Source organism: Danio aesculapii, chromosome 3 (assembly GCF_903798145.1).
Source record: "Danio aesculapii chromosome 3, fDanAes4.1, whole genome shotgun sequence".
NCBI lineage: Eukaryota > Metazoa > Chordata > Actinopteri > Cypriniformes > Danionidae > Danio > Danio aesculapii.
In genome coordinates, this window is record NC_079437.1 from 20,616,210 (window position 1) to 20,633,017 (window position 16,808).

A 16,808-nucleotide genomic window follows, 5' to 3' on the forward strand; every position below is an offset into this window, starting at 1 on the left:
GTCCAGCAAAGGGCTATATCAAACAGTATGGAGAGACTCATCAAATGGTAATAAAAAACGTTTACAAAGTGCTGTAATACTTTGGAAAATCACGCTCGCTGTATGCAGAACATATCCATGCTTTGTATAAGATGGCCAGAAAGTGAATATTTTTTTATAAATTGATAAAATATTGGTGTCTGTAATGCAGCATTTCCTGAGACTGTTGTGTACACCTTGGTTTTATATAAAATTCACTTGACTTGATTCACTTGAAATGACTAAAAAGTGGTCATATACAAATATTTTCTCAATTCAAGTGAGTAACAGCTTGGACTCTGAAACAGTATTTCATATGTCACAATTTAACAAGCGGATAGTTCTAAATTTAATGTCTAAATCACATATCATGCCTCTCAAATTAATTAAACTGCACTCAATGTATGCTGTTGCATAGTTCAACCTTGTTCTATACGCGAGTCTCCATTTGACAGTTAGCTTTCTGCATGTGCACTGAGGAGTTTAAGCTAACAAGGCTTTAAAACACATACAGCTCTTTTGTTTATTGTTGCCAGAGTAGCTGAGGCACAAGCTGTGACACCATGTTTAAACAATACACAATGCAATACTGCAACACACGATAAAAGGTGTTTTTGCCATGTTAAAAGGAGTTTTACTTTTATGTAATATGTAAATTTCTTCACTTCACAAAGAGAAATCTGAAGTCATTGCGTTTGGGAACTCAAGGTGAATGTGGACCTTTGCTTTCAAGCTCAAGAATCTTGGTGTTTTTCTGGAGTCAGATAGGAGTTTTAGTAGTCATGTCAAAGCAGTAAGTAAATCAGCGTACTATCATCTTAAAAACATTGCAAGAATTATATTCTTTGTTTCCTGTGAGGACTTAGAAAAACTTATTCATGCTTTTATCACCAGCAGGGTAGATTACTGTAATGGCCTCCTCACTGCCCTTCTTAAAAAGACAGTCAGACAGTTGCAGCTCATCCAAAACACTGCTGCGAGGATTCTGACCAGAAACAGAAAATCAGAGCGCATCACACCTGTCCTCAAGTCTTTACACTGGCTCCCAATTAAATTCAAAATACGTTTTAAAGTATTATTACTTATCTATATATCACTACATGGCCTAGGACCTCAATACATAACAGATATGCTCACTGAATACAAATCTTACAGGTCCCTCAGAACATTAACATCAAGTAAATTCGAATTTCCAAGACTTCAGTCAAAGCAGGGTGAATCCGCCTTCAGCTACTACGCCCCCACAGCTGGAATCAACTTCCCGATTCCCGATCAGATGTGCTCCAACATTAGGCACGTTCAAATCAAGACTGAAAACACATCTGATTAGCTGTGCCTTTACTGAATTAGCTCTGTGCTACATTTGATAAATCACACTATTATGTCTTTCTTCTGTTTTTCATTCCTTTTAAAACTGTTTTAACACATTTAAATCTATTTTTATTCTTTTTTAATTCTTTTAATAATTTTAATTTTCTTGTTTGTTTTTTTATATACAATTATTTTTTAGGGGTTTTTGATAGCACAGTGGAGATTTATGGACAGGAAAGTATGGGGAGCAGAGATAGGGGAAGGGTCGGCAAAGGACCTCGAGCCAGGAATCGACTCGGGTCGCGATGAGCACCTCGGTGCCATGTGTCGACGAGCTAACCACTAGGCTATTGGTGCCGACTTTCTTGTTTCTTTTATTCTTGTTTATGTAAAGCACTTGAATTATCATTGTGTATGAAATGGGCTATGTAAACAAACTTGCCTTGCCTTACGCAATGCTGCGGCAGAGCAAAAGCATATACTAATATCATACAGATTACACCACAGCCTATATGCTTTATTCAGTGTTAAATGCTACCAACGTGAATTTAAATATCATTTTACGTGACATTTATTGTCAAACTAAAAGCAGCAGCAGCAGATAGTTCACCTTAGAAATGTGACTCAATGCAAACACCAGCCACCAAGCTGCCTATCAATTATGTTTAATATGTATTAGATTAAAAGCTATATTGTTGGGAGTGCAGTGTCTAAATGTTTTTGTCATATCACGTTTGGTGCAGACAGCCTAATTGATTGTCGCTGGAATCTTGTCACGTGTTGTTAGGATAAACGTGTAAGGCACAGACCTCTTCTGGAAAGGAGGTGGGAAGTGGCAGCTCTTTTGCATTTAAAGAGTCACACAAATACACTGCATTTTTGCCATCACACAAAAAGTGTCATTTAGATCATGATATAATAGAAGGGACATAACTTGACTCTTTTATAGTGGAATATTTGTGTGGCTGTCTGTGTCACTATGTTAATCTAAAAGCAAAAGACGAAGAGAGAATCGTGCATTTAACTAAATATCCTCATTAGCTTTATTAAAATCAGTGTTTATTTCTTTTACACACAGCAAAACAAGGTCTCAAAATTTACCTTAGATTGTCATAATCATTTTGACTAGTTTAAAGGCTTGTTGTAAATCTTATACATAATACACTTCCTAATAGAAGACTGCAGTTCAGATTGTGATTTATATGATTTTTGGAAGGTTGCCCAGCCTCGTTCACTAGAGCTAGACTGCTATTTTTAGTGCACAGCATTTACAATGTCCCCCTTTTTTCATTTTGTACCTTTCTATGTAGTGCATTCATTCTAATACTATGGTTTGAAAATGGAATATCATATGAAAGGCTTGTTTTAGCACATTGCGGCTCCTGGGGAAAATGTGAAGGCATAAACTTCAAGTTCTGAGTTGCCACCTCCAGGCAAGTGTGTGAAAGTTAATTATACTCCCACTGCGGGAGGAGGGTTTTACATGATATGACATAACTCCTCATCCCTCCTCTCTCTCTTTCACTCTCTGCTTCTTCCTGTCTCACTTCCCTGCTCTTCTTCAGGCATTGTCAGTCTCTCTCTGACCTTGACAGACGCTTTTATTGCCTGTGCGTTTTGCAAAGGCTGCAATTCAGCACCGTTTCAGTCAGCTTTTATGACAGGTAGAGAAAGCTGGTTCAGTAGCAGCTGAGCAGGGTCTTTTTTTCATTATGCTAAGTGACATTTGCACTCCACGGGTCACCGGCAGAGCATGAAACAGAGCTGTGACAACATTCTGTATGTAGCAGTGCACATATTCCTGTAATTGATTCTACATAGCTTCACAAGCAGCTTCAGAAGCCGTGACCATTACTGAGTCCAAATATGTATGTATGGATGTACAGTTGTCAAAATTATTAGCCCTCCTGTAATTTTATTTATTTATTTATTTTAATATTTCCCAAATGATGTTTAACTGATCAGGGAATTTTTCACAGTATCTCCTATAATATTTTTTCTTCTGGAGAAAGTCTTAATTGTTTTAATTCAGCTAGAAAAAAAAGCAGTTTTAAATTTTTATAAAACTATTTTATTCCTCACAATAACAACAAAAGTGTGTGCTTTTGCAAAATAAGGAAAATAAACAGTGTACACATTTTTTCTTTTCTGTCTCCACAAACTCTTTCTAGAAACATGCCAATAAAATGCACTGAAACTCCACGAAAACAAGACACACAGACATGAGACATATATCTATAGAAAGCTTGAAGTGTCTACTTTTAAAGTATTGTTTGATCAAGTAATCAGTATGAAACAAACACTATGTCTAGTTTCTCAGTGTGAGCTCATTTTTTTTAATGCGACCACACCCACGAGGCTTTGTTTATACAATAGGTCAACTTAAGCAATATATTTTTCTACAGTACAAACCATCGTTATACAATGACTTGCCTAATTAACTTAACTTGCCTAATTAACTTAGTTAAACCGTTAAATGTCACTAAGTTCAATACTAGTATCTTGAAAATGTCTAGTAAAATACTATTTACTGTCATCATAACAAACATAAAAGAAATCGGTTATTAGAAATTAATTATTGAAGCTATTGTGTTTAGAAATGTGTTGAAAAAACTAAGCGGGGAAAAATATACAGGGGGGTAATAATTCAGGAGGGCTAATAATTCTGACTGCAACTAGGCATGGGCCGGTATAAGATTGTTCAATTTTAAGATGAATTTATTTTATTTTTTTCAGTATTTACAGATGAAAAGAATCTTTAAAATTAACAATAATGTTTAATATTTAAAGAAATGTGTTTCTTTCTTTTGTTAGATGTTAGAAAAGCCAACGTGCTCCTTCCAATACCAGAATAAGAGGATTTTTGTTTATTTTTGCTATTCATTATATCATTCTTCCTAATCACGCAGCTACTTTTCGACAAATATTTCAGCGCTCTTTAAAATATCCCAGTACTGTGTTGTTTTCCAGCGTTGTTTACTACTAATCAGTGCAAAAACAAAAAAAGACTACAGTGTGCTTTCTGAGGAATCACTGACAACCTTCTATTTGTCTGGTCTCAGCATCAGATCTGCTTCAGGCAATTGTGTGGTTGATCAGACAGGCTAGATGTGGAGGTTTGCAGGAGGCAGATGATTCACCGTGTAGCAGTTCCACTGTGCCCTGTTTGCCTGTGTGATCTATGGAGCTGCCATTCACCTTCAGATGCTCGATCGATATTGCCATGAGCAAATGGCGAAGACGAGAGGAAGTTAGTGAGAGAGTAATGAAAAGAGTGTTTCCTTCCCTGCAGTAAGTCTTCGAGTTGACTTCAGGTTTTTTATTTATTATTATTTGCCTGAGACTGAGTTTGTGTTACTGTTTTAAGGCTCTGAGTGTAGACTCTCCAGATTTTACTTAGCAGTCAAGTTGAACTTTTGAGTTGCATCAGAAAGTTCCTAAGGAAGTACCCGATTAAAGTTCTTTCATGCTTTATTTGTTTACTGCTTGTTTATTTTAGAACTGAAGTTTTTCCCGGGAGATAAGACTTTAAACTTTAAAAGGAAATGTTATTATCTGATGTGATTCCTGTGCTTTCTCTTGCTATTGTATTGCTGTCAAAGAAAAAAAAAAAAAAATATATATATATATATATATATATATATATATACAATAGTACAGTATATACAAAAGATATATATGTATGTATGTATATATGTATGTATGTATATATGTATGTGTGTGTGTATATATGTGTGTATATATATATATATATATATATATACAGTATATATATATATATATATATATATATATATATATATATATATATATATATATACATATACATATACATATACATATACATATACATATATACATATACATATATACATATAAATATACATACAATAGCTTAACTGTTGCATCAGGGATGAGTGAATTGTAGATCATTTAACCAGGGACACACAATCAAGCTGAAACAGCACTTTTTACGTGAGTGTTGACACTTGAAAATGTGGTTATGATATTATTGCACACACTGTGGTGATTCTGCATATATTACTGCCAGTCAGTTCAAAGGATTGAGACATCTGTATTGTTATTGCCTGTTTGCGGCTCTCCAGAGAAAGGAAGAGTGATTTTTATTTTCTTGTGAGAAAATTGGGTCAATACAGAGAACAGATGGATGGATGGATGATTGGATGGATCAATATAGAGGACAGATAAATGGGTCTTGTTTCCCAACCCTGTTCCTAGAAGCACACCAACAATACATATTTTAGATGCCTCCCTTATCTAACCCATTGAAGTTTTGTAGTCTTTTTCTTGATTCAGGTGTGGAAAATTTCTAGTGCTGGTGTGCCGCCAAGAACATGGTTGGGAAACACTGATATGATTCAGTTCAATTCATGTTTATTTCTATAGGGCTTTTACAATGTATATTGTGTCAAAGCAGCTTAACATAGAAGTTCTAGTAAATTGAAACTGCGTCAGTTCAGTTTTCAGAGTTGAAGTTTAGTTCAGTTCAGAGTGTAAAATATTTTTCACTGCTGAAAGTCCAAACACTGAAGAGCAAATCCATCTATGCGCAGCTCCACAAGTCCCAAACCAAGCAATCCAGTGGCAACATGGAGAGTAAGAAACTTCTCCATTTGACAAAAGTGAAGGAAAAAAATACTTGAGAGAAACCAGGCTCAGTTGGGCATGACTATTTCTCCTCTGGCCAAACTTATCGTGCAGATCTGCAGTCTAGGAGACGGAGACTGGAGAACACTGGACATCCATCGTGGAGAAGCTGCAGGTGTGAGTAGGGCACCAACGGGTGTTCAGGCTGGCCCACAGGATCAATGCGAAGACTCTGTCACTGGGGTTTTTTAGGAATAAGTGTCATGCTCTCCACTCCTCCATGACCACAACAGCATCTGCTCAGTATATGGCCTGGTCCAGGATTATGGATACATTGGCATCATTTCTTCACAGATCTTGGATCACATCAATGGCATTGCACAATCTCTAGAGGCCTCGGGATGGGTGGATGGATGAATAGATGGAATAGATATGTCAGTATGGATGGATGAATTGATGTGTCATTATAAAGAGCAGATGGATGGATTTCAATCTACTGTAATTGTTCTCTACTGAGTCTCTTATGATTACCAAGCCTATATTTATTTAATCAACGCTGTAATATTCTGATATATCATTGCAGTTTTAAAAATAATGTTTTTTAGAAATATTTTTACATTTTAAAATGGAATAAAAAAGTGAAACAGAATAGAAAAAAAAAAAGATTAAAGTGGAATACATTGCCTCTAAACATCTCAGTCAAGCAAAGTCAAGCTTTATTGTCAAAAAGTTAAGGAATTGAAACCAATTGCTACAAACAATTTAAGTTCAAAAACTAATACTACTGTGAACTTAATCCATTTAAGTAAACAAAGCAATTTGAGCACAGTAAAATCTAATAAGTGAAGAGAACTCAAACCAACTGAGTACTGTAAAACCCAATAAGTTAAGACAACTCAAACCGTTTGAGGAAACCTATTGCAACAAACCATTTAAGTTCAAAAACTGATCCTAATGAGTACTGTGAACTTAATCCATTTGAGTAAATGAAGCAATTTGAGCACAGTAAAACCCGATAAATGAAGAGAACTCAAAGCAACTGAGTACTGTAAAACCCAATGAGTTAAGACAACTCAAACGGTTTAAGGAAACCAACTGCTACAAATGATTTGAGTTAAAAAAAAAACTAATCTATGTGAATACTGTGAACTTACTCAATTTAAGTTGAAGTAATGGGGTATTTAATTAACTCATTACTTTCAACACTGAGTTCAAAACTCTTTTTTGGGTTTTACCGCACATAAGACTGTACAAGGTAGTTTTACATGAGACTGAACAATGTTGCGCAGAAGATTGTGCAAGAGAGTTCGTAGGAGTCATTTGTTTACTTTATCATGATTCCTTTCATTTTGGATATGTGCACCCCCTGCAGGCCAGAGGAAGCTTTAAAGCCTGGGTGTGGCCAACTGGAGAAGGACCTGCTGGGAGCAGATGGCCTTTAGATCTTACCTTCAGTGTGTTTGGTGGCCAAAGTTGTTTGATTTTGCTAATTTGATATGAGTCTTTTGTTCAAATTAACTCTACAATGAACAGCAACAAATGAAGACTTGTCGTTCCATGTACTATTTCTAAGGACGCGTCTAAACCACTCAGCAAGATGTGATTAATGTGGAATTTTGATTAAGTATACTCACAACAGAGGTATTAAAGGTGAATATTGTGCAAATAAGGTATTTACGATTTAATATTGTGCAAGAGTTATTTAAGGTTGAAGCAAGCAGTGCAATTTGAAATGCGCAATGTTTCCAAGACACATGGGCTGTTTCTCAATATGCATTCTTCAGCGGGCTTGTGTCCTCGCGTTCTCGTGTAGCGTCATCATCCGCTGCCAAAGTTCAGTTCCAATATTCAAGAACGGAGGACGTGTGAAACTTCCCAGATGTATTTTTTGATATCGAGGACGCAACGATGCAGACTTGAGCACCGATCTAGCTCTAGAAGTCCCAGAAGTCATTGCAACCGGAGGTGGGAAGCACAGCATTTTATTTTGATTTATTATTAAGTTCAGAGATATCACTTATTTACCTCTGAAGTTTCCCTAAATGAAACGGTGAATATCAACATTACCATGGACATCTTTATAAAGGAATAAACACATTAAGGGTGTTTGTTTGCTGAAATTTGTATTAAAATCTGTTTTATTTATATTGTGCAACGTATATTTGTAATGTTTTTATGCATAGTATATATTTTGAAAGGGGAAAAACAATAAATTGTTGTATGAATGCTGTAATGTTTAAATTTCCCAATAAAAAACGCGTAAAGCTTACATGACCATGAGAAAGAACGCAGCATCTAATTTCTCACACGTTCTCTGTTCTCGTGGTCTCCCGAGTTCGTTCTTCCGAGGACACCTGGCAAGACCGGTCTCCACAAGAATGCAAGTCCATTCTCTGCGTTCTTGGAATTGAGAAACAGCCATGGAGTGATTAAGAAAGTGTCTGCCTTACAACTTCAACTTCATCTTTTAAAACAATGCCAGAGACATATTTTTATTTCCAAGCTTTTTAATTGTTGTGCATATTCATGTTTCTGTATCAGTCTGTTTTATTTAATTATGTTTTATTCCTCTTACTTTTGCTCCAACTTGTGCATGTTCAGCACTTTGTGTGAAAGCTGAATTTTGGTCATCGGAGTGACAAGAAAGCTGAATTTTTATCATCTGCTCTATTATCATAGAACCCCCGCTGAGTGATCTGCAACAGTCAAACATTTAGGATTATTCTTAGAAATATGTCAGTACAGTACACTCTAAAAAAACTTATTAAATATTTTCTGCCTTGTTGGGTTATTTTTAACCTTTATTTGGTTATTGATTAATAACTTAACCAGTTGTGTTAAATATTTGGTGCTTTGGGTTATTTTTAACCTTTATTGGGTTATTTATTTACTTATTTACTATTTACTTTATTTAATAACTCAACCAGTTGGGTTAAAAATGTAGAATTTCAGCAGTAGGCATGGAGCTATAACCGTTTTCATGGTATACCGCGGTTTGGAAAAGTCAAGGTCTTAAAACTGTCAATTTTCTGCTATACCGTAGGTATGTGTACAATTTTTTTTATTTACTTTTTTAGTTTGTTTTTTAGGACAACAGTATCTCCAGCAGAAAAGATATCCAAAGATGCCGTTTTAAATTGTAAAAAAAAAAAAATCTGTTGAAATAAATGAAGACAGCAGAAGTCATTGATTGATTTGAATTATTTAGCCTGACATGTTTACTCCTCCAAAATAGTTTAAATGTTGTAAAATAAAATATATTGTGTTCATAAGGGAAAAAAGTTTTTGTTTTTTACCCAAGCATTTAAAAAGAATATATTTTAGAGCAGTACCGCAAAACCATGAAACTGTATGTTATTTATTTACACAGTCATCATTATAAAATTAATAGTAGTACTAGTAATAGTAGCAATAGTAATACCAGAACGGAGAGAAAAAAAAAACATTTAATCAAAATAACCCAATGCATTGGGTTAAAATAACCCATAGTTGGGAAGGTGCTAAAATAACCTATAGTTTGGTTATATGTTGGGGTATTTTTAACCCAAGTATTTTAACTGAATATATATTACAAGTACCAACAAACATAAGAGTCTTCATAGATTAGACTTAGCATTATTAGAACTTTTACTGCATGTGTTTAAATAAGTCAGGATGAAGCACTGTATGTGTTACCCTTAAACCGCAGAGCTCTTTGAAGCATGATGCAATTCTAACCCTATTTTCAGCCTCGATACTCTAGGGTAAGACATTTGGATTGTTCTTGCTGGAGTGCAATATAAGTGTCTTTGGGTAAAATGCTTATGGCTTTACTGTACTTCAGCATTTCTGTCAGCAGAGTTCTGGAGTGCTCAAGTGAAAATAACATTGCCCCAGATTCTCTCGTTGTTAGATTTCAGACTCTTTTTTTTAAATGGATTTTTTTATATGAAAACTTTCACAAGCTCCTACAATAGCTGTTCAAAGCTCAGTATAAGCCTTGAAGTGGAAACGTACCACTATGAAATGGGAAACCACTGAAATGGAAATGGGAAATGGAATCTAAAACACTTTCATTCACACACAGATCCACCAATACTGACACTCCATGTTTCAGAAGATGTTTATGAACCAAAATCATGCAAAATATGTGTTCTGTTCTTTCAGATTTATGTGACACTTGTCTTTTTAGTGCGCTGTATAGGGGTTTGGAATCTATAATTTTTTTATTTATTTTTTATGTGAGACTAGAGACCAGACTAATCAGATATCCATATTAAGGTCAAACCTCTATGCGTTATGAGGTCAGATATTGATTGTAGCCCTATTAATATCCCTAGTGGTTTTAGTCATGTTGGATAACTTTTAGAAGTGTGTAATGAACGACCTGCCATGCATGACGAAGTCCCAGATGTTCAGAATAAATCCTATTCTAGTTATGTGCCTTAAAAATTAAAGGGAGAGTTCGCCCAACAATTTAAATTGACTCATCATTTATTCTTTCTCCACTTGTTCCAAACTAGTTTGAGTTTCTTTCTTCTGTTGAACACAAATGAGGATATTTTGAACATAGTTGTAAACCATCAGCCATTGACTTCCATAGTATTTTTTTGCTGTTGTTCCTACTATTGATGTCAATGGCTACTGGTTTCCAATTCTTTTAGAAGATCCTGTTTTGTGTTCAACAGAAGAAACAAATCACAGTTTAGAACCACTTAAGGAAAGTGTTATTTGTTGGGTGAACAATCCCTCTAATTATGCTGATGATCAGTCAATAACCAGTGTGATATCTATTTTTCCTCAGATAATGTGTACAGAGAATGTCTCGCCAATGGCACCTGGGCCAAGAAGGGGAACTACTCTCAATGCCAGGAAATTCTCAATGAGGAGGTATGTGGCTGCTTTATATTCTATTTAACCAAATACATTTCTCCAATTGTTTCAAAATCATGCATAGACTAATTTATGACATTGAACCACACAATCAGTCCTAAAGAGATTTTACTCAAATGAAGAACATTTGCTTCCTTATTTAGTGGTTATAAACCTTTATGAGTTTCTTCCAATGAACAAAGATATTTTGAAAAAGAAAATCATTTATGGTAGGAAAAAAACAAACACTATGGAGGTCAGTGGTTACTGATTTTCAGCTTTCTTCAATATATCTTCCTTTGTGTTAAACAGAACGAATGAACTCAAACCGGTTTGGTACAAGTGAAGGAAGAGTAAATGATAATTTTTGGGCGAGCTATCCATTTACGCTACACAAATGAAATTTCCAACTGTAAATATATGAAAACTTTTTATTATTATTAATATGCATTCCCATGAACTTAAATTGGATGACTTGTTTTCAAAAAAAAAAATTCTTAAAAGCAAAATAAAAGCTTGTCCTCTTAAATATTGCACATTCAAACTTTTGTCTTTTGTCTCAATTTGTTTTTGATTGTTTTTAGACTTTGTTAATCTAATATAATGTAAAGTTTAAAAGTGTGTTATTGAAGGAGGATAACTGAGTTGTTTCAAGCTGTAAAAGCTGCACAACAGTGTCCATGTGTGCTCGTTGAGAGTTGTCACTTGGAATCTTTCACAAAGGCTGTCACCCAACCTTCGGTTTGCTTTTTATGTGCTGCTTATGTCTACGCTGTTATATGGGTTTCAAATGTTCCAGCAGGATGCTAGCTGGCAAAGATTGTTGGATATAAATAGTAAATGCACTGAGAACTGTGTTTTTTGCTTTACGTCTTTATAATACATGTGCATTGGGTTGATTCCAATAAATGTTTTACATTAAACCTGTTACCCAGCACTCACTTTTGGGGAGCAGCTTCACATAGAAGATCATAGTAAATTGGAACAGTGTAGTTCAGTTTTCAGAGTTTAAGTTCAGTTCAGTTTAGCTCAGTTCAGTGTGGTTTAATAATCTCTACTGAGAGTCCAAACACTGAAGAGCAATCCATCAATGCGCAGCTCTACAGATCCCGAACCATGCAAGCCAGTGGTGACAACGGACAGGAAAAAAGTTCACCAACTGGCGAAAGTGAAGAATTAAAAAACCTAGAGAGAAACCAGGCTCAGTTGGGCACAACCATTTCTCCTCTGGCCAAACGTCTTGTGCAGAGTCAAGGCGCCGCAGGCTGGATGCTGGGCCTCATCGAAGACTCGTCTGTCCCTGGAGCGTCACGGGGATCAGTTTCGTGCTCTCCACTCCTCCAAGACCCCCACAGCAGCTGCTCAGGATACAGCCTTGTCCAGGATATGGAAACCTTGGAATTATCTTGTCACCGATCTTGGATCGAATCAGTGGCACTGCATAGTATGAGGGCCTTGGGATGAGTATCCCCAGGTGGAAATAGAGAATATAGAGAATAATTAGCGTAGCTGCTGTTCATAGTGTATATAAACGAGATGCAGAAACCTGCGTGGAGCACATACACGGATCATACCGCTAAGTGATGCACTGAGTGTATGCTTTACTAAAACAATAGGTTTTTAATCTAGTTTTGAATTGGGAGAGTGTGTCTGAGTCTCGAACATTATCTGGAAGGCTATTTCAGAGTTTAGGAGCCATAAATGAGAAGGCTAGACTTTCTTTACTCGACTTTGCTATTCTGGGTACTACTAGAATCCCTGAGTTCTGAGATCTTAAAGAGCGGGTTGGATTGTAGCGAGACAGAAGGTTGGTTAGATAAACAGGAGCTAGATTACTTGAAGCTTTATAGGTAAGAAGGAATATTTTAAAATCAATTAGAAAAACTTAACAGGCAGCCAGTGTAAGGAGGATAAAATTGGGGTGAAATCATGTTTTCTAGACCTGGTAAGAACTCTGGCAGCTGCATTTTGTACTAGCTGAAGTTTGTTAATAGAGAATGCTGGACAGCCAGCAAACAGAGCATTACAGTAATCCAGCCTAGAAGTCATAAAAGCATGGACTAGTTTTTCTGCATCTGAGATGGATAGCATATTTCGTAACTTAGCGATATTTCTCAGATGAAAGAAAGCAGTTTTTGTTACATTAGATATATGATTTTCAAAAGTTACATTTCTGTCTAATATGACACCCAGATCTTTTATAGTAGAGCTAATGCTAGCTATCCCTCAAATTGTAGGTCGAGTTGTGAGATCTGCTGAGTACAGGATTTAGGCCCAATAAGTAATAATTCTGTTTTGTCTGAGTTTAAGAGAAGAAAATTGTTGGTCATCCAGTCTTTAACATCTTTAATACACTAAGTTAGCTTAGACAGTTTAGACATCTCGTCAGGTTTAGTTGAAATATATAATTGAGTATCATCTGCATAGGAGTGAAAGCTAATCCCATGTCTTCTAATAATGTCTCCCAGCGGTAGCATGTATATTGTAAACAGCAAAGGGCCTAAAACTGATCCTTGAGCCACCCCATACTTTACTGGCCTGACTTGTGAAGGCAATCCATTAATATTCACAAACTGGTAACGGTCAGCTAAGTATTACTTAAACCATTGTAGGGCCTGTCCCTGGACACCTTTAGAATTTAAGCGATTTATGAGGATATTGTGGTCAATGGTGTCAAATGCGGCACTAAGATCGAGTAAAACTAATAGCCAGATTCACCCTTGGTCAGCAGCTAAGAGTAAATTGTTGGTTATTTTCACTAATGCGGTTTCTGTGCTGTGATGAGCCCTGAAACCTGACTGAAACACTTCAAAAACATTGTTCACCTGCAGAAAGGAGCATAATTGGGCAGGAACAACTTTTTCTAGTATTTTAGACATAAATAGAAGATTTGAAATAGGCCTATAATTAGCTTAGTCGATGGGGTCCAGTTGTGGTTTCTTAATAATAGGGTTAATAACAGCTAGGTTGTAAGGATTTGGAACATGGCCTAAAGATAAAGAAGAGTTGATAACGTTAAGACGAGGTTAAAAGGTAGCAGTTCTTTAAGTAATTTTGTTGGAACTGGGTCTAACATACACGTAGCTGGTTTAGAACTAATTATAATTTTATCTAGCTCTTCCTGTTCTATGATTTTGAAGCACTGTAAATTATTTTGATTCAGTGGAATGTTTACTGGATCTAAAGTATAAGGCGGTGCAGAAAGTTTAACATCTTCAATTTCCTGTGTAAAGCCGTCTATTTTATCACAAAAAAAATCATTAAGTCATGACTACTAATTTGCGGTGGGACATTTTGTTCCAAAGACGACCGATTATTTGTTAATTTAGCAATAGTGTTAAATAAGAATCTAGGATTGTTATGATTATTTTTTTATCAGTTTGTGGAGGTGCTCAGCCCTGGCAGAGTTTAGAGCTCTCCTATAGCTGGACATACTGTCTTTGCACGCAATTTTAAAGACCTCTAAATTAGTTTTTTTTCCACTTACGTTCCAGGGCACGAGTTGCTGTTTTGAGAGCGCGAATATGACTATTATACCATGGTGTAGTTTTTTTTCTCTCTAGCCTTTTTTCATTTGATGGGTGCCACAGTATTCAGTGTGCTAGTAAAGATGGCATCCATACTAATAGTTACTACATCAAGGTCATTTGCATTTGGGGGTGCATTTCGAAATAGAGAAAGATCAGGAAAGTTATTTATAAATTCATCTCTGGTGGACGGAACTATAGTTCTACTAGGGCGATATATCGGAGCGGGACTGCTAATTTCAGGTAAACACAGCTTATATAGTAAGAGGTAGTGGTCTGTAATACCATCACTTTGTAGTATAATGTCTACATCAATGACCTCAATTCCATAAGACAGAATTAGATCTAGTGAATGCTTTAAGCGATGGGTTGGACCAACAACATTTTGCTTTATCCCAAGTGAATGTAGTAAATTCATAAACGCAAGCCCTAATGTGTCGTTAGCGTCATCTATGTGGATGTTAAAGTCTCCTACAATTAGTATTTTATCAGTTTTAACAAATCATAAATAAAATCAATAAAATCAGAAAAAGCTTTTAGAAAATTGACATGGGGTCCTGGGGGTCTATATATGGTGATTAAAGCGAGAAATAACATACGTTTTTGCATACTATCTAGAAGTATATCATTAAGTGCTAATACTCCAAAGGAGTTAAACATAAGTCAGTTTCTCTGATTAACATTAAGAATATCACTAAAGATTGATGCAACTCCACCACCACCGCCAGTTTGAGGAACCTCATGTTTATATGAGAATCCTGGAGGAGTTGCTTCATTTAAACTAATATAGTCATTTTGTTTCAGCCAGAGTGCATTAAGATTGTTATCTGTTATTATTTCATTTATGATAAGTGCTTTAGGTGCTAGTGACTTGATGTTCAGGAGACCAAGCTTTACGAAATTTGTATTTTCACTTTTTAGCTGTTTTTCTGGTTTGATTCTAAATATTTTTTTTCTGGCGCACACAGTACGTTTATGTCTTGATCTAATAATGCGAGGAGCAGACACAGCCTCTATGGGGTTAGCCAGATATGCATTACTGTTATTTAAGTGGGACGAACAGGAGTCTATACGGCTAAAATGTGAATTTTGTGCATTTTTACTTACTAGTCAGACAGAGTGAAGTGTCTTTGAGATGTTGTCCAATTCAACCCCCTTCCTAAATCTTAAAAATTTGGATTATTTTGGTGTGTCAGAGAAAATACACCCAAACCGACTGCAGTTTAAGCCTGAGCAACTGTTGCAGGTGAATCTCTTTCTGAAACACATGCATGGCTGTTCAACAGAGACATTGATGCCAAACGTCTACAAGATTCATTAGCTGTCTTTTGGTGTAACAGAAGTAACATGGGGGGTGGGGTTAATAATGTATGGACTTTTATCTTCTCTCAAAGGAACCAATTTAAGCAGCCATTCTAAGCCTTTGTTCACACCGGGCTGGGGAAAAAGAGAAATCGCTCCTCCAATCATTGGGATGGAGGAGTGGGCTAGCTAGGATAATGCTCAGATTTATATTTAGACAGCAGGGAAGGCTTCTACCACAGCTAGGGGCTTACTGGAGCATGTGATTACCACTAGATGCTGTTTAACGCTAGCGACAAGGTTTTGCTCATTACTAACAGCACTGCTGGAATTCATGTGTTTTGTATTTAAAACTCAAAACGAGGTTTTATGTCATGCTGTTACTGTGATCTGTTAGAGAATTGGTTTAGTAGTTATTCTTGATCCGGCCATGGTGGATATTGTTTTGGTCATGCAGGAGATCATACAATGACAACAAAAGGAGTTTTAATTGTATATCAATTGGTGGAGACTGGGGACAGTTTTACAATACAAATATTTTAAAGCTTCTAATGTTTAACAGGGAAATAGAATAAATGTTGGACTTTTTGAAGTTTGTAGTGAATTGTGCGCACCCAATTATCATTGCGTCTGCTTGTTTATAAAGTAGCTTTGATAATATATCCTTTTTTATAATATAAAGTCATTTATATCCTTTTGTAATGTAATATCATCATTTTAAAGATCACTTGAGCTGCAGTCTGTTCTTTATTTTAGGACATAAACACACTAACTTAGTCTGAAAATCTTTGTCTCAAAATCTGTCAAGTTGTCTTTTGAAACACATTGTGCTTTTGCTTCAGAGAGAAATTGATAATCCATTCCTTGATTTTAGTACGTTTTTTTTTTTTTTGTTAAATAATAGCTAGCATTTTATGTATGTTTCTTATTTTTATCAGACTCTTATTTATTCTTGTTTTATAACAAGAATAAATAATCTTGCATTAACCCTGCTTAATCTTAATCCTTGGTTATTCCAATTTTGTTTCATTTTTTTAAACTTTGCACGACTCCTCAAAGCAAGCCAGACCCGTAACAATAAATAAAATTTAAATAATAGGACACCTCTAAATTAATGAGGAGCCCGATGTCTCATTTCCCTTTCAAAGAAAAAAACAACAACAAAAACGATTGACCAAAGAAATTTTATTT

The 16,808-nt window shown here is 35.7% G+C and overlaps 1 protein-coding gene across 1 annotated transcript in view; it reads left to right on the forward strand.

The window, feature by feature from the left end:
• Positions 1-16,808, forward strand: part of crhr1 (corticotropin releasing hormone receptor 1) — a 233,294-nt gene that overhangs the window by 115,729 nt on the left and 100,757 nt on the right. The window contains exon 5 of the mRNA XM_056453349.1: positions 10,721-10,806. Coding sequence (XP_056309324.1) covers positions 10,721-10,806 — 86 coding nt within the window. The remainder of the gene's footprint in view (positions 1-10,720; positions 10,807-16,808) is intronic.